This window comes from Chiloscyllium plagiosum, chromosome 6, assembly GCF_004010195.1.
Source record: "Chiloscyllium plagiosum isolate BGI_BamShark_2017 chromosome 6, ASM401019v2, whole genome shotgun sequence".
Lineage (NCBI taxonomy): Eukaryota > Metazoa > Chordata > Chondrichthyes > Orectolobiformes > Hemiscylliidae > Chiloscyllium > Chiloscyllium plagiosum.
In genome coordinates this window covers 83,635,036-83,654,909 of record NC_057715.1, presented here as the reverse complement: position 1 = coordinate 83,654,909, position 19,874 = coordinate 83,635,036, and the positions used below count along the sequence as shown (strand labels likewise).

At 39.5% G+C, this 19,874-nt stretch overlaps 1 protein-coding gene across 1 annotated transcript in view; it reads left to right on the top strand.

Moving 5' to 3' along the window:
* The window catches only part of flt1 (fms related receptor tyrosine kinase 1), a 185,789-nt gene extending 166,766 nt beyond the window's left edge, over nt 1–19,023 (top strand). Inside the window, exons 29-30 of the mRNA XM_043692014.1 lie at nt 6,929–7,023; nt 16,012–19,023. Coding sequence (XP_043547949.1) covers nt 6,929–7,023; nt 16,012–16,228 — 312 coding nt within the window. The 3' untranslated portion in view covers nt 16,229–19,023. The remainder of the gene's footprint in view (nt 1–6,928; nt 7,024–16,011) is intronic.
* Nucleotides 19,024–19,874: the final 851 nt, after the last annotated feature.

Below are 19,874 nucleotides of genomic sequence, written 5' to 3'. Positions count from 1 at the left end.
ATGGATCAGTTCTGTAACTATCTGATTAAAAACCTAGTCTTTTACAGTACGCACTTATTTGGGAAAGCTTGAAGAATTATTACAAATAGATGTCTATCTTAATTCACTTTTCCTGCACAAACAACTAGATAATTGATTTAAATATTTATCCAAATTGATTGCATTTACAGACAATAAAAACACTAAAAAGTCCTAGAAAATTGAAAATGAAGCATTGAAAATATTTAATAAATTGAGCAAAATATGAATAGCGGCAACAATGGTGAAAGAAAGCTCATACAGAAAAAAATTAGAAATGAAAATAGTATCACTTGATCCACATCTATTGCATTTGTTTGGGTGATGCCACAACTTGTGTTAGTAGATTTGGGGTGCCTTCCTTTCTCCTCAACCATGGATTCCCTGCTAGCATTGTTAACAGGGGTTTTATTATGTCTTTTTTATTTTTTATACACTTCTGGGACATGGGCATCGCTGAGTGGCAGCATTTATTGCCCATCTTGCCCTTAAGAACATGGTGACGAGCTGACTTCTTGAGCCGCCGCAGTCCATGTGCTATGGATAGACCCACAATGCCCTTAGGGAGGGAATTCCAATGTTTGGACCTGTGTCACTGAAGGAGCAATGATATATTTCCAAGTCAGGATGGTCAGTGGCTTGGAGGGGAACTTGCAAGTGGTGGTGTTCCAATGTATCTACTGCTCTTGGCCCTCTCAATGAAAGTAGTCGTGAGTTTGGAAGGTGCTGTCTAAGGAGCCTTGATGAATTTCTGCAGTGCATCTTATAGATAGTACCCACTGCTGATACTGAGTGTCAGTAGTGAAAGGAGTGGATGCTTGTCAATGTGGTGCCAAGCAAGTGGGCTACTTTTGTCCTGAATGGTGTTAAGCTTCTGAGTGATATTAGCACTGCACTCTTCCAGCAAATGGGTGTACTCCATCCCACTCCTGACAGTCTGAGGTCATAGAGTCATACTGCATGGAAACACCTTTCGGTCCAACTAGTCCACGCTGACTCTGTTCCTAAACTAAATTAGTCCCACTTGCCTATGTTTGGCCCACATTCCTCCAAAACTTTCCTATTCATCAACTTATTCAAATGTCTTTTCAGTGTAGTAACTGTACCTTCATTCGCCACGCTCTTGAGGTTCATTCCACATATGAACCAGTCTCTGTATAAAAATATTGCCCCTCATGTCATAGAGTCATAGAGATGTACAGCACGGAAACAGACCTTTCATTCCAACCCGTCCATACCAACCAGATATCCCAACCCAATCTAGTCCCACTTGCCAGCACCCGGCCCATATCCCTCCAAACCCTTCCTATTCATATATCCATCCAAATGCCTTCCAATTGTACCAGCCTTAACCACTTCCTCTGCCAGCTCATTCTATACACGTACCTCCCTCTGCGTGAAAAAGTTGTCCCGTAGGTCTCACCCTAAACCTATGCCCTCTAGTTCTGGACTCCCCCATCCCAGGGAAAAGGTTTTGACTATTTACCCTTTCCATACCCCTCATAATTTTATAAACCTCTATAAGGTCACCCCTCAGCCTCCGACGCTCCAGGGAAAACAGCCCCAGCCTATTCAGCCTCTCCCTATAGCTGAAAGCCTCCAACCTTGGCAACATCCTTGTAAATCTTTTCTGAACCCTTTCAAGTTTCTCATAATCTTTCCGATAGGAAGGAGACCAGAATTGGATGCAATATTCCAATAGTGGTCTAACCAATGTCCTGTACAGCCACAACATGACCTCCCAACTCCTGTACTCAATACTCTGACCGATAAAGAAAGCATACCAAATGCCTTCTTCGTTATCCTATCTACCTGCGATTCCACTATCAAAGAGCTATGAACCTACACTCCAAGGTCTCTTTGTTCAGCAACACTCCCTAGGACCTTACTATTAAGTGTATAAATCCTGCTAAGATTTGCTTTCCCAAAATGTAGCACCTCGCATTTAACTGAATTAAAATCTATCTGCCACTTCTCGGCCCATTGGCCCATCTGATCAAGATCCTGTTATAATCTGAGGTAACTTTCTTTGCTGTCCATTACACTTCCAATTTTGGTGTCATCTGCAAACTTACTAACTATATCTCTTATGCTCAAATCAAAATCATTTATAAAAATGACGAAAAGCAGTATACCCAGCACTGATCCTTGTGGCACTCCAGTGGTCACAGGCCTCCGGTCTGAAAAACAACCCTCCACCAACACTGTCTATCTTCTACCTTTGAGCCAGTTCTGTATCCAAATGGCTAGTTCTCCCTGTATTCCGTGAGATCGAACCTTGCTAATCAGTCTCCCATGGGGAACCTTGCCGAACGCCTTACTTAAGTCCATACAGATCACATCTACCGGTCTGCCCTCATCAATCCTCTTTGTTACTTCTTCAAAAAACTCAATCAAGTTTGTGAGACATGATTTCCCACGCACAAAGCCATATTGACTATCCCTAATCAGTCCATGCTTTTCCAAATACATGTACATCCTGTACCTCAGGATTCTCTCCAACAACTTGCCCACCGCCAACATCAGGCTCACTGGTCTATAGTTCCCTGGCTTGTCCTTACCACCCTTCTTAAACAGTGGCACCACATTAGCCAACCTCCAGTCTTCCAGCACCTCACCTGTGACTATTGATGATACAAGTATATCAGCAAGAGGCCCAGCAATCACTTCCCTAGCTTCCCACAGAGTTCTAGGATACACCTGATCAAGTCCTGGGGGTTTATCAACATTTATACATTTCAAGACATCGAACACTTCCTTCTCTGTAATATGGGCATTTTTTCAAGATGTCACCATCTATTTCCCTACATCCTATATCTTCCAGATCCTTTTCCGCAGTAACTACTGATGCAAAATACTCGTTTAGTATCTCCCCCATTTTCTGTGGCTCCACACAAAGGCCTCCTTGCTGATCTTTGAGGGGCCTTATTCTCTCCCCAGTTACCCTTTTGTCCTTAATGTGTTTGTGAAAACCTTTTTTATTCTCCTTAATTCTATTTACCAAAGCTATCTCATGTCCCCTTTTTGCCCTCCTCATTTCCCTCTTAAGTATACTCCTACTTCTTTTATACTCTAAGGATTCACTCGGTCTATACCTGACATAAGCTTCCTTTTTTTTCTTAACCAAACCCTCAATTTATTTAAATCATTCAGCATTTCCTATTCCTCCTGCCTTTATATCCTTCTAAGGAATCACTCGATCTACCCTGTCTATACCTGACATATGCTTCCTTCTTTTTCTTAACCAAACCCTCAATTTCTTTAGTCATTCAGCATTCCCTAAACCAAATATTCCATCTCTCACCTTAAAAATATGCTCCCTTGTTTTGAACTCCCCCACCTTAGGGAAAAGACCCTTGCTATTTGCTTTATCTATGTCCATTATGATTTTGTAAACCTCAATAAGGTCACCCCTCAATTTCCTGTGCTGCAGTGCATAAAGCTCCAACCTTTCCAGCCAAACATTATAACTCAAACCTTCCATTCTTGGCAACATCTGGAAAATATTTTCTGAACCCTCTCCAATTTAATAATATCCTTTGAATAGCAACATGATCAGAAGTGTGCACAGTACTCCAGAATAGGCCTCACCAATGTCCTGTACAAACTCAACATGATGTCCCAACTCCTGTACTCCAAGGTTTGAGCAATCAAGACAAGTATGCTAAATGCCATCATACTTATCCTGTATATCTGTGACACAGATTTCAAAGAACTATGTACCTGAACACTTAGGTCTCTCTGTTCTACAACACTATTCATACCCCTGCCATTAATTGTATAAGTCCTGCCCTTGTTTGTTTTAACAAAATGCAATATCATGCATTTATCCAAATTAAACTCCATCTGCTGCTCCTCAGCCCATTGACCCAATTGATCAAGATCTCTTTGTAATCTTAGTAACCTTCTTCAGTTTTGGGACCATTCCACAAACTTAGTAATCATGCCTCCTAAATCATCATCCAAATTTTTATATAAATGGTAAATAAAAGTGAATCCAGCACTAATCCCTGTGGAATACCGCTAGTCTCCAGCCTCCAGTCCGAGAAACAACCCTCCACCACCACCCTCTATCTCCTACCATCAAGCCAATTTTTTATTCAGTTGACAAGCCCTCCCTGAATCCCATGTGATCTAACTTGATTAAATGTCTACCATGAGGAACCTTGTCAAAAGCTTTACTAAAGTTCACGTCATCATTCTTTTTAATTTTTCAAAAAACTCAATCAAGTGTGTGAGACATGAATTCCTTTGCACAAAACCATGCTGACTATTCCTAATCATTCCTTGCTTCTCCAAACGCATATAAATTCTATCTTCCAGAATTATCTCCAACACTTTACCTACCACCAATGTCAGACTCATAGATTTGTACTTCCCAGGCTTCTCCTTACAGCCTTTCTTAAATAAAAGCACAACATTAGCCACCCTCCAGTCCTCTGGCTCCTCATCCATGGTCATAGATGATACAAATATCTCTGCTCAGGGCCCTGTAATTTCTTTCCTAACTTCCCTGTGATACATTTGATCAAGTCCCAGAGATTTATCAATGTTTATGTTTTCTAACCCCACCCACCTCAGCATTTCCTCCTCTGTAATGTACACTGTTCTCAAAACATCAATATTAATTTCCCAGGGCTTCAGCCACCACTTGTTGCAGTATTCCTAGTCTTTGACCTGCTCTTATAGCGGGAGAAAGTGAGGTCTGCGGATGCTGGAGATCAGAGCTGAAAATGTGTTGCTGGAAAAGCGCAGCAGGTCAGGCAGCATCCAGGGAACAGGAGAATCGACGTTTCGGGCATAAGCCCTTCTTCAATCTTGTGCTTGTACGATGAGTCCAGTTGAGTTTCTGGTCAAAGGTAACCCCCAGAAAGATGACAGTAGAGATTCAGTAATAGTAACACCACTGAATAATCGGGACAGTGATTAGATTGTCTCTTATTGGAGATGGTCATTGTCTGCCATTTGTGTGGTACAAATTTTACTTGCCACTTGTCAGTCCAAGTGGATATATAATGCATAATGAAGGATGTGATAAAGATTCACAGATGACAATGTGTATACAGTTTGGCCATCTTCACACAGACTCACAGTCTCCTCTGTCACTCATCCAGATATCTGCAGGTGCTTCTGCCTCTCGCTTTAGATCTTGTAGTCAGGTGGCATCTCATTCATCCTCATGTCCCTTAACCCTCTCCTTTCGCCTTTTATTGCCTCGTGCTATACACATCCTGTATAGCATCCTGCTCCTTGCACCAATTTCTAAGTGTACCTTTCCTAGTCCTGATTCTGGAGTCCAAACAGCTAAGAACACTGCTATAATACTCATGTGATACCAGATAAAACCTGAACCACTGGGATTTTTAATTCTAGATCCTTCCCTAACCTGTAATTGACCTTTAACTACTATCCCTTAAACTATATTTTTTTAAAATTCTTACATTGAAACGATGCCCTTGTCTTGATAAAGTGGTTTGACATCAGAAAGCTGCTGAATTCCTATCACTAGGACATGGCCTTGTCCCATTCAGCTTCTCTTTATCCTTTCATTGACCATGGGCATCATTAGCATTTGTTATTTATCCCTAACTGCATTGATCTGAGTGATTTTCTAGGCTGTTTCCTAGAATAATAGAATCCCTGCAGTGTGGAAGCTGGCCATTTGGTCCATTGAACCCACACCAACCCTCCAAAGAACATTCCATCCAGACCACTCTCCTACCATATCCCCGTAACCCCACATTTTCCCTGGCTAATCCACCTACCCTGCACACCTTTGGACTTTCAGAGGGCAGTTTTAAGTTAATCACATTACTATAGCTCTGGAGTTACATGTAAGCCAGACCAGGTAAGGATGGTAGATTTCCTTCCCTACGTTAGCACTCTACAATGCTGTCATTGTTGCCAATACTACAACTTATTTTTTTTTAATTTAGATTTATTAATTAAATGTAAATACTGACCGCTGGCATGGTGAAATTTGAACCTGCATCCTCAAGATGTCATTCTGAGACTCTGGACTATTCATCCGGTGACATTACCACAATGCCACCAACAACTGCTAAACTCCACACAGTAAATTTAAAAATCTTACCCAGAATGAGCACACAAGAATCAGTATGATTTATGAAAAAAGATCAGTGATTTGCCTTTTTACTCTAAGAGGGAAAAGGAAATTCCATTTAGAACTAGAAGGACAACACTGAATCATTGAGAAGCAATTATACAAGCAGAGGAGAGGTTGATCGGTCATTTAAGATGGGTTGAATGGCCTTCATTTGTATATTGAGATCTTTGTAAACTAAGTAGCTATTTTAAGTAAGTAAGTAATGTATTCCATGCACTATGTGCAAGCCCAACATAATTTATTGTGTACCTTCCCATTTGGCATCATAGATTTGAAGCAGGCCTTTTAGTCCCCTGAGCGGTTCATTGTTTAGTCATAAATGTCCTATGACCTATTGCCATCTCTTTGTGCCATTGACCTTTTCCCCACTGAATCCATTAATCTCAAATCTAAAATTTGTTACAAATCTAGCCTTAGTTGCATTTGCAAATGAGAGTTCCAAATGTCTATTAACCTTTGTATGTAGAAGTGTGTTCCAATATCACTCTTGAAAGGACTAGCTGTAAACACTAATCTGTCCCGCTTCGTCCTAGGCAGAAGAGATTGAATACATATGAATATTGTAAAATTGTATTATTTTAAGATATTATATCATATAGGACAGTGGTCAAAAGGATAACAACGCATAATGAATGCCGCTCCCACTTCTACTATTTAAAAGAGAAGTGGTATTCAGAATGATTTAATCATATTTCAGAATATTAGAAGGGTCCATTTGATTGTACAGCAAATAACCAAGTTAAATAGCAAAGCTGCATGAGCCAACTGTTATTTATTTTTCAGGATTATCAGACTGATAGTGGAATGGTGTTGACATCAGAAGAATTGGATCATCCAATGTGGGCAGATATCAAACCAAGGCATTTGTATTCTTTTGGGTAAATCAACACAATATTAAATATGCAACATATTTGTTAAAAGCTGTAATTGTAACAGTTGAGACCAGGAAAAAATAAGACATGTTTCAGAAACTTAAACGACCAGAGCAGGAAATGTTGCAGTGTAGCACTTTGTGTTCGATTGCACTGAATTTACAGGCAAGTAATTAAGTAGGAAGTGATTTTTGTGATGAAATGTGTTTTGAGTATAGCTACATTATGCAGTATAAACATCATTTCATAGTGATGGTGAAGCAAACTTGCAGTAGCAGCTTAATTCCTCAGTAAACTTCTGCTATTTATGAGTATCCCATTAATTATGTGGTGTCTCTGACATTCATTCTAACTTAATTAGGTTGCAAAATTTAGAATAAAAGTACTGGCACGTTTTTCACATGAAATACTTCCTGCACTTTCCTGTTTCCGAAAGCTTTCTTTCTCTGTAAAACAGAAATAGATTCAGTTTGTAGAGTTTTTAAACAGCTGTGTTACTATAGAAAGACATGATTGGGTTTTTAATAAAATGATATGCTTAAAGCAGAACTGAAAAGACTAAAGCAGTCAAAATGTTGAGGAAAGATTGACGTAAAGTGGTGAGACTTTAGTAAAGCAAAGTAACAATTGTTTTTACAAATGTAAGAAATAATGTGAAATATTTCAGAAGTAACAAACAATAGTAGGACAGTGAGTACGATAGTTGGTGAAAGCATGCATTTTGGTACATAGTTCTGCCCACTGGTCCCTGGTGTAATGTAAAAGAATTAGCCTTGTGTACATTGCACAACATTCATAAACAATTTAAACAATTTTACTTTTATATTTTGGCGAGAGTTGAAATAAAGGATATCCTAACAGGTTGTTCTCCCAAGTGACTTCTTTTTCTAAACTAACTTACACAAAAAAGCAAAGCACAGCACGTAACAGGGGTAAGATAATTTTTTAAAAATCTATAATTGTTAGATGTTATGCAAACCAATCCATCATTAAAAAAAGAAACTACTTGCTTTTGAAATGTACTGAAAGGCCTACATTTTCACAACATCAGGGATTGGCAGTGAATGGAATGGAGTACAATTCCAAGTTGCACATCCGTGGTTCACACAGGCAGCTGCAATTATAAAGTAGTGGCTGCCTCCAGTCATATCTGATCTTCATCAGCTAGAAGTGGAAAACAGGTTGTGTGCAGTTTGGACCTGTTAAGAGGACCTGTTAAGAGGACCAGTTAAGTTGCTTGGGTACATAGGGTATAATTTTGAATGGATTAGCTATTATTTTGGATATAGTCCCTGGCCACATTTTGGGGTGGCCAGGTGCTCTCTCAGGGGCCTTTTGAAAAAACGTAAATTGCTTTTTGGGTTTGCTAAAGGTAGACAGGATTGTGTGTAAAAATGCATAAACGGTTTTGGAACGGTTGAGGGAACTATCAGAAACAACTGTAAAAGGGATCCATAAAGTCATTTAAAGAAGCTGCCTTTTATATATTTCAAAATGTTATCTGCCATTTTTTTTAAAACGTCACCTTTGGACATTTAGGAATTGCATTAAATCTTAGCATGGGCCCTGAGAACGGCCCAAAATGGATACTGGTTGGGTTGACGTCTGGGTTATTATGAGCTTTAGGGGTGCATGGTGGGGTGGGGGGTGGATAGGTTGACATGGAGAGAATAAAGGGCCGTGAAGGGTGGGTGTGGTCATAGTTTAATATAGTTGGGCAAGAAAGGTGAGTGAGGGTGTGAGGGGTGAACACCGTAATGCTATATTTTGATGTATTGATTTTCTAAAAATGTTTCATTTAAAGTGCATCTGCACGCTGCAGCTTCACACTGTTGACAGGATCATTTCTTTGCCAAGAAAATCCAAAGCTCAAAATGAAAATCTGTAGTTCCAGACACTTCCTCCTGGGTTGTGTTTGCAAAGCTGGTCAATGGAATATTGCGTGCAATTCTGGCCTCCTTCCTATCGGAAAGATGTTGTGAAATTTGAAAGGGTTCAGAAAAGATTTACAAGGATGTTGCCAGGGTTGGAGGATTTGAGCTATAGGGAGAGGCTGAACAGGCTGGGGCTGTTTTTCTTGGAGCATCAGAGACTGAGGAGTTTACAAAATTATGAGGGGCTTGGATAGGATAAATAAACAAAGTCTTTTCCCTGGGGTGGGAGAGTTCAGAACTAGAGGGCATAGGTTTAGAGTGAGAGGGGAAAGATATAAAAGCGCCCTAAGGGGCAACTGTTTTCACGCAGAAGGTGGTACGTGTATAGAATGAGCTGCCAGAAGAAGTGGTGGAGGCTGGTACAATTGCAACATTTAAAAGACATTTGGATGGGTATATGAATAGGAAGGGTTTGGAGGGATATGGGCCGGGTGCTGGCAGGTGGGATTAGATAGGGTTGGGATATCTGGTCGGCATGGACCGGTTGGACCGAAGAGTCTGTTTCCATGCTGTACATCTCTATGGCTATGACTCTATTATGTCCCAGACAAAGTACTTCATTGCTTCGCAAGTGCAATAATTTCTGGTTCTCAGAATGAGATTGCAAGAAGCAGGAATAGAAGAAGGCCATTCAACCCATCAAGTCTGCTCCAGCAATCAATGAGATTATGGCAGCTGTGATAATCCTCAGCTCCACTTTCCTGCTTTTTCCCCATGAGACATGATTTTCTTTCTCATTAAAATCTATCTTGATTATACCTTAATGACCCAGCCCTCTGTCATAAAGAATTCCACAGATTTACTACCTTCTGAGAGAAGAAATTCCTCCTCATCTTTGCCTTATATGTGTGTCTCCATTACTCTGACTTTATGCCTTCTGTCCTAGACTCTCCCAGAAGGGAAAGCAACTTCTGCCCATCTACTCTGTCAAGCCCCCTAAACATATTGCATGTTTCAATTAGATTGCCTTACATTCTTCTAAATTCCAATGTGTATAGGCCCAATCTACTCAATCTCTCTTCATAAGATAGTCCCGCCATATCTGGGAACAACCTAGTGAACCTTCTCTGTACTGTCTCCAATGCTAGTCTATCTTTGTAAAGTGCTATCCAATTTCTGCACAGCAAGGCTCCATAAACAGCGAAAGAAAAGAATGACCAAATGGGCTGTCTTGGTGGTGTTGATTGAGGAATATTGTCCATAACACCATTACTGAAAAAGGAGTTCGGCTGAAGGTTCATACCAGTTTGAAAAGTTAAACCTGTTCCTCTCTCTATGGATGCTCCCAAGCCTACAGATTTTCTCTAGCATTTTCTCTGTTTTTACAGGAGAACACTCCACACTTCCTCTAATTATGTCACAAGCTCTTTTATATCCTCTTGATTGGACAGGCACAGTCTTTGTTTACCAGTATTATCAGTCGGGGAACACAACCTACAATCCTTCCTCAGTATTTCATTGACATGTCAGCCTAGATTATGTGTTTGTTTATGTCAAATGTGGCCTAACTGCTGCCAAACTGGTTACTCAAATTTAGACAGTTAAACTGGCAATACATTATATCAAAAAAGATGGTATTTGTACATTTATGATTCCAGTACGATCATATAAAGTAGGGTGACACACAAATGCAGAGGTTCCACATTTCTATTTTTTAATTCTCCCCTAACAACATCTTGGGGGTTACAATTGGCTAAAAATGTGTACTGGGCTAGCCATACGACTAATGTGGCTACAAAAGTAGGTCAGACGTTAGCGAGTAACTCACTGCCTGTCTCCTCAATGCATGTCCACCACCAACAAGACACAAGTCGGGAGTGTGTTGGAATACCCCCACTTGCCTGGATAAGGGCAACTTCAACTGCACTGAGGAAGCTTGAAATCTTCCAGGACAAAGTAACGTGTTTGGTTGGCACCAACATCAATATTCACTCCCCGCATCATAGACACACAGTATTTACTATCTACAAGATGAATTGCAGTAACACATCAAGGCTCCTTAGAGAATATCTTCCAAACCTATACCATTTTTAAGGATCAGGGATACATAATCAAGGGAACATCATGACTTGCAAGTTCCCCTCCAAGCCATGCATTATTCTGCCTCAGAAATATATCACCATTCCTTCAGTGTTGCTGGGTCAAAATTCTGGAACTTTCTTTCTCTGAGACTCTCCCACAAGGGTAACAACTTGCAATAGTCCAAGAAGGCTGCTAACTGCTACCATTTCCAAGGTAATTAGTGATTAGTAATAAACCTTGGCCTTGCAGCAACACCCATATCCCACGAATGGAGAAAAAAAGCCTAAGGTGTACTAGAGAAAATTTACTGGAGTACTCAGGTCTTGTTCAGATACAGGTAGCCAACTGACCAGCACATGTATGTTTAAGGACTGGAAAATGTCCTTGATCAAATACAGACTTTAAACCCCCAATATTTATGTTCTGATCATATCCTGCAATCTGTTCTCTGTTGAAAAGCTTCTCATTACTAAATTTACATTATTCACTATAATGGCATTTCCAGATAACTTATACAAAAGTCTGTTAACTTGATGTATATAAAAAAAGTTCAGCTAATTTCCCTTCTTATTCCTGATTTCCTGATTCTTAGGAAATAAATGTAATTTTCATTGCAACTGTGTTTTACTCAAAGGGACTCTGGGCCAGAGATTGTCTCACCCCCTAAAATTAGCAATGCAGTAATACACTATAGAAGGTCATTGACTTAGATGACTTCCATGAAGTATCAAAGAGTCTGTGACAGGAAAGTTAGGTTCAACCCCTATATTAATGATAAACATGACAACCTTAAGAAATAAATGCCAGTACAGTCAAACCAAGTACAGAAGCAAAATATATGGAAGGATCACTAGATGCTGAAATCCTGTCACCACCATTATTGTAGATTAGAGTGGTGCTGGAAAAGCACAGCAGTTCAGGCAGCATCCGAGGAGCAGGAAAATTGATGTTTCAGGCAAAAACCCTTCATCAGGAATAGAGGCAGGAAAATCAACGTTTCGGACAATGAAGGGCTTTTGCCCAAAATGTCGATTTTCCTGCTCCTCGGATGCTGCCTGAACTGCTGTGCTTTTCCAGCACCACTCTAATCTAGAATCTGGTTTCCAGCATCTGCAGTCCTTGTTTTTACCACCATTATTGTAATGATACACTACATTTATTGTTATAAAAGATCTCTAATTTAAAACAATCAAGAAAATATGGAAGGTCCAAAAGAAACCAATTGTATAATTCATTCAGTGATAGTGAGATAGTTATCTGTAAGCTGATTGACATGCAGTAAACTCTGTCCAGACAGGTTCACATGACCATATCATCAATTGATGATATCCTAAAGACTGAATTAGGAATAAGAGATATGAATCATTAAAGATTCATACTTCTTCAGCATTCAAGAGTATACAGGGTTCAGACTCAGTTAAAAGACAATCGACATGAAACATATCAGGCTATTCTGCCAAATGAGTCTGCTCTGCAACTCAGTGAGAGTGTGGATGATCTGCTAATCCTCAACTCCACTTTCCTATCTTTTTCTCATAGCCCTTGATTCTCTGACTGATTAAAAACATCTCTATCTCAGCCATGATTATACTTTAATGACCCAGCTTTTTTAGTTTAAAGACTCACCAATCAACTGCTTTCCCTGCAATTGAATTAAAATTAGAATCAGTATAGTGTGGAAACTGGCCCTTCGGCCCAACAAGTCCACACTGACCCTCTGAAAAGTAACCCACCCAGATCCCTATATTTACCCTTGACTAATGCACCTAACACTATGGACAATTTAGCATAGCCAATTCACCTGACCTGCACATCTTTGGATTGTAGGAAGAAACTGGTGCACCCGGAGGAAACCCACGCAGACACGGGAAGAATGTGCAAACTCCACACAAGAGAACCTGGGTCCTTTGCACTGTGAGGCAGCAGTGCTAACCACTGAGCCTCCCTGCCACCCGCAGGTTGAGTCATGTTGAAGTTTGGAATGGCTCTCTGGTGCTGATCTCACTAAAGTTAGGTGTTTTGATACTAGCCATTTATCCTCTCCCAACACCATCTTTAGTATATTACTGTATTGCTAATTTTAGGCTGTGAGGCAATCTCTGACCCAGAATCCCTTTGAGTAAACCACAGTTGCAATGAAAAGTACATTTCTTTCCTAAGAAAAAGAGAGATCGCTATTACAGTAAACTTTAATTAAAGCACCTCTATGACCCTCTGCACAGAATTGCCACTTTGAACCAATTCCCAGATATACTTAATGGACTGCTGTCTCACTCGCTTAGCAAAGGCTCCCTCACACTGACCCTGCTCTTTACAGTTGGTCAGTGAGAACTTCTGTACTTCTGTGGATACAAAGGTTTAAAAGCAGTACCATTTAAATTGAATTTTTTGAATTGCTTAGTTTTTCAATAATATTAGTTATCAAGTTTGGTTCAATGCTCCTACTCATGTTTTTGAGTCAGGTTCTGTAGATTCAAGTCTCATTACAGAGACCTAAGCATGTAACATATTCTCTACTTAGACCAGTACTGAGGGAGGGCTGCTCAGTCAAAGGTCTCATCCTTCAAAATGGACCATTAAACTGAGTCCTATATGCCCTCTAAAGTAAATATTAAAGGTATAAAAGCACAATCTGCAAAAGAAAGGGAGAATTCACTCAGTATTCTGGTCAGGTCGGTACTTATTGCTCAAGCAAAACTGAAATCAGATTGTCTTCATATCATTGTTATTTGTGGGAACTTTCTGCATGAAAACAAAAGTTCTTCATTGGCCACGAAGAGCAATCATACTGTTGGAATATTGCATGCAATTCTGGTCTCTTTCCTATCGGAAAGATGTTGTGAAACTTGAAAGGGTTCAGTAAAGATTTACAAGGATGTTGCCAAGGTTGGAGGATTTGAGCTGTAAGGAGAGGCTGAACAGGCTGGGGCTGTTTTCCCTGGAGCGTCGGAGGCTGAGGGGTGACCTTATAAAGGTTTATAAAATCATGAGGGGCTTGGATAGGATAAATAGACAAAGTCTTTTCCCTGGGGTTGGAGAGTCCAGAACTAGAAGGCATAATTTTAGGGTGAGAGGGGCAAGATATAAAAGAGACCTAAGGGGCAACGTTTTTCACTCAGAGGGTGGTACGTGTATGGAATGAGCTGCCAGAGGAAGTGGTGGAGGCTGGTACAATTGTAATATTTAAAAGGATCTGAATGGGTATATGAGTAGGTAGGATTTGGAGGGATATGTGCCAGGTGTTGGCAGGTGGAACTAGATTGGGTTGGGATATCTGGTCTGCATGGACAAGTTGGACCGAAGGGTCTGTTTCCATGCTGTATGTCTCTATGACTCTACACATTCTTAAATTATGTTGGGCATTAAAAAATAATAATTCTTTCTTTGTATTCTGATTTCAAGTTTTGAATAGAACAATTGATGGAGCTATTATTTCAATTTGAATAGGAATCTGCTCTTTAAAAACAATCCACAGACCTTAAAATTTGCTTCTCAAAGGCCAAAAATGTATAGAATTTCAATACCCAGCAGAAGTGAGGAATGCCTCAGTATTCAGGTACGGCTTGAAAGAGCAAATTAGCTTAGAATAAACCAGATCACCAAAGTCACTGAGAATCTGCTAATCTGCGTTTACTTCATTCCAATATAGTCAAAAAGAAAAATGATGCTATCCTGATCAGAATATTAAATGTCAGGGTGCTCTGGTACCCTGTGCCGAAGAAAGACCATAAACTAGCAAAATTCTGCAAACTTAAGAGGCGAGTTCAGGAATAAATGTTGATCTGTTAAATACAAAAAGGATCATACTAAAAATCAGTGATACCAATGACCCTGAAGTTAAATGTTTTTTTGAAAATTAATTGTGAATGTATGTTTCACCTCTGTAATGATTAATCTAAAAATAGTACTTTCTTTAACATAAAAGCTAAAATCTAGGGCAAATGATATGGAGAAGCTGAATCACATCTGAAGCTTCAGTTTAAGCTATCATGTAGTTGCTATAAAATATGCTCAACATTTGAAATTAATCAGCATTAAAAGCTAGACAGTGGGATCCAACTTGGATGCTCTGGAAAGAACCTTACAACTTAGCGATAAGGATTCTAATTAAACAAGCCTGATTGTTAAATTGACATATATTTACAACACAAACAAAATGCATAATTGATAACATCAAGAATCAAACTTGCTGATACCTTATGAGCAGGATTTTCAGCATTCTGTTCTACCTTCCTATTAACAATTTGTTCTTTTGTAGGATGCAGGTATCACTAGGCAAGCTGACATTTGTTGCCCAGGCTGATTGCCTGTGAATTGAGTGGTTTTTCAGATCATTTCATTGAGTGGTTAAGAGTCAAGCACATTGTTGTCGGTGTGGAGTCACACTTAGGCCAGACCAGATAAATATAAGATTTTTAAATAACACTTGTCAATGTATTGGTTTTGATGACGGTCTCATGATCACCATGACTGAAGACTAGCTTGACATTCCAGGTTTTGTTAGTTGAATCACCTGCCATTGTGGAATTTGATCCCATATCCTTAAACCATCAGCCTGGGTCTCTGAAGTAATCTACCAGTAATATCACTACACCACCATCTCCTCCTTCATCCTTCTCTAGTCTTTTTCAAGATTTGAAAGTTGGGAGTATCTGAGCTCAAAAAAAATGTTTGCGTTATTATGAAAAATACATGGCTAAGATGACTGTAAACTTGAACAAAATCTTATAAATGAGAAACTATGAATTATACACCTGTAGAATAGCTGTAAAGCGTTGATACTTGTAATGATGAGACAGCTTAAATCTTATATGTTCTGTTTATCCCGACAGGCTTCTCCTCATACTGTTAACAATTTATCTTATCTAATGATAATTTTTTAATAACTTTGTTTCAGTAATTTGTTCTCATGTTGATATCAGAAATTTGCTATCTTGCAGGTTTGTTACATCATGGTTTGTTTGACTGATTGCATGAACTATGCATGCATTCTCCGAGTGTATCTGTCATTGAGCATGCTTTTGTTTTCTTTTCATAGCTTGAAAGCAGCAAGGAAGAGTGAAGAGTCAGTTTTTACTGAAACTATCAATCAGAAAAGCACTAACAGTACTGATTACCAACTGGGAGATGACAGCAATCAAATGCCTGACCATGAGAGTTTGAGCTTGCTTGATTCCTTCGAGACAAAAATGAGTCGCTGTACACCTCCACCAGACTACAATTCACTAACTTTTTATACTTCACCACCAGTTTAAAGAATGGTCATTTCATCAACATGGCTGCATAGAAAATCTGTCCATTCATGCCCATTGTAACACACCTTGAAGGAACCATTCTACTTATTCTGCTTATTGCCTTGACCAATATTAGAACATAATGCGCTACTCACTCACAGACATCAGATGTTAAACATACCCAAATGCTGATGTGCGGACAGCAATGGCCACTTTTCATGGTCAGTGGTGAAAGAACAGAACTTTTAAATTACCTCAAGGAAAGCTTGCCCTAAAGACGTAGCAATCTCTGCACCATGTGTTTTCCCTTTCCTGAAGCCAGTTTAAATCTGACATCATATCAAGCAGACCTTTAGGCATCCAATGACAGAGATGGCATCACATGAGATAAATTTGCATCTATAATCCTTCATCACTGCCACATCTTGTAGAGATCAATGCAAATGATTACATTATATCCCATATTATATATATGTGGAATATTGGGGTATGGTAGCATGGTGGGTACATTCCTGGGCTAGTAATCCAGAGGCCTGAACTGATGTACGAAGATGAGGTCAAATCCTGGATTCTTAATATCAAATAAAAAGCTAGTGTTAATATTGGTGACCATGTGACTACCAGATGTAAAAACAACTAACTACAAATCACTACAACTAATTACTGTAATTCAATTCACTCTGTGTGATATCAAGAAACAGCTGGAAACAGTGGATACTTTCAACGCTATGGGGCCTGACAACATTCCAGCAATAGTAATGAAGACATGCTCCAGAACTTGTTGCCCTTCTAGCCAAGCTGTTCCAGTGCAGCTACAGTATTGGCATCTCCCCAGCAATGTGAAAAATGGCCCTAGGTATGTACTATACACCAATAAAATGACAAAACAAAACATGCCAATTATCATCCCGCAGTCTACTGTCAATCATCAGTAAAATGATGGCTGATGTCAGTGCCCAGTTTGGATTCCACCAGACCACTCAGCTCCTGACCTTATTGGTTCAAACAAGGACAAAAGTGCTGAATTACAGAGATGGTGAGAGTTACCACCTTTAACATCAAGGCTGCATTTGGAGAGCAATCATCCTCTTCCCAGGACATCTCTGCAGGAGTTCTTCAGGTAATGTCCTAGACATCACCATTTCAGCCGTTACATCAGTGACCTTCCCTCCGATGATTGTACAGTGTTCAGCACCATTCACGACTCCTCAGAAACTGAAGCAGTCCATGTGTAAATTCAGCAAAACCCAGACAATATGAAGGGTTGGGCTGAAAAGTGACAAATATCATTGTCCTACAATGCACTGATTCACAAAGGCTCCTTAGACAGCATCTTCATAAACAACCATATCTATTTAGAAGGGCAAGAGCAGCAAATACATGGGAACACCCCTACCTGCAAGTTCCTCTCCAAGCTACTCACTATGCTGACTTGGAAATATATCACTGCTCATTCAGTGTCATTGGGTCAAAATCCTAGAACTCTTTCCCTAACGTCATTGTGGGTCCATACACAGGCATCGCTATAGCAGTTCAAGAATGCAGCTTATCATCACCTTCTCAAGGGCAGCTAAGGATGGGCAATAAATACTGACTCAGCCAGTGATACTCACATCTCATGAATGATGAAATAAGAGTGCATATTATCACTTATAAAATCTGCTGCCCTTACCTAGTCTGCTTTATATGCGACTCCAGACCCCTAGAAATAAGCTGACTGTCTTCTGAAATAGCCCAATAAGTCATTCTGTTGCATGCGAGATAAGGACTCACCATCACCTTCTCAAACATAATTATTGATTGACAATATAGTACAGCCTCAATTAAAAATGTATAAGGTGAAATATCATTGATATATTTTTTGAAATGTGAAGACATTTTTATCATAACAAAATTTCCATAAACATGAAAATTAATTTCCAGTGTCATTTTTTTCAGAAGTGAACTTATTACATCATTAACGGTCATTGTGACATTTCAATGTTTTTGATGATGAAGCTAATTGCGAAAAAGGCCACGGCCTCATAATTTCCATGACATCTATGTGATTGAAGTGATGTTGACATTCAGGGGGAACACAACAGTGTTCGAATCACTAAGCACAACTTCTAAACTTCTGCATTTAACTGGAGGTGTGCAGATTCCAGTAGCTGCTGTCAATTTCAGATGAGTAATGGCAACAATTACTTATACTTTTGCTGTTCTTGCAAAATCCAGGCTAATTTGGGGAAATATTGAGATTGTTAAATTGGGTGCAACACAATGGAATTTTACTCTTTCCATGTTGTAGCGTGAACATGTCATGGCTATCTATTGTACAGCTTTTACAACTACAATCACAAATTGTTGGGGTTTCAGCTTTCCTAGCACTGTCAAAAAATCATATCCATAAAAGCACCAAAACCTCATACAAAACTCAATTTCCTGTTACTTAATATCTAGATTTTCTGTACTAGGCACTTCTGAAATAATGAGGCATCAGTGGTTTGTCAAGGTTAGTTTGGATCTGAGTACCCTAACAATTATATTTCACCTGCCCTGTCTAATTTCAATATTGTATCATCTTCACTACTATTCCAGATATATGATTAAATGTAAATGCAGGTTCATTTTAGTGCACACAATAGATATTAGTAAAGCTACTGTCAATATAAAGCTAAATTACTGCTTCCATGAATTGTGACTGTTTCAAAAATCTGTTAGATTTTTTATCTACCAGATTTATTGCAGGACTATTGCTTATTTGATTAGATTAGATTCCCTACAGTGTGGAGTCAGGCCCTTCGGCCCAACAAGTCCACACTGACCCTCCGAAGAGTAACCCACCCAGACCCATTTCCCTCTGCATTTAACTGGACAGTATGGGCCATTTAGCATGGCCAATCCATCTGACCTGCACGTCTTTGGACTGTGGGAAGAAACTGGAGTACCTGGAGGAAACCCATGCAGACACAGGGAGAATGTGCAAACTCCACACAGACAGTCTGCCCGAGGTTGGAATCGAATCTGGGAATCTGGTGCTGTGAGGCAGCAGTGCTAACCACTGAGCCACCATGCCACCCAGGGCTTTACAACATTACAAGTCAGCAGCCTGAAATGCTAAATTAATTGAAAGAAAGAATTTGAATTTACCTTGTATAATGCATTTCCCCAGAACATTCCAAAACATTTCACAGCCAATGATTTACCTTTAAAGTATGGTCACTGTTGTAATGTAGCCAAGTAGCTAAATGACCAGTTAATCTGGTGTTTAGTTGTGGTGCTGCTTGAGGAAGAACAGTTGGCCAGGGCACTAGATAAACTCTCCATATCTTGAAATAGACCAATTGGATCATTTACATGCAGCTGAGGAGATCAATGGCGCCTCTGTTTGATATTTCATCTGAAAAAAATGCCTGTGATGATTCATGCAGAATTCTTAGTACTGTTCTGAATCAGCCTGACTAAGGTCCAAGACTTCAGGATGAATACACAGTCTCCAAATTCTAAGAGTGCTATCACTGAATCAAGTCTAACACTGTATGTCCTTTTATTTTAACACAGAAACTTTCTTTTTACATGTTTTGCACCTTCTACCTGAAGTTTACATAGGTAATATAGTATCGAGATTTTAAAAACTTATATGCTATTCCTTATCACAATATTACACCTCACAAGTACTCTAAAA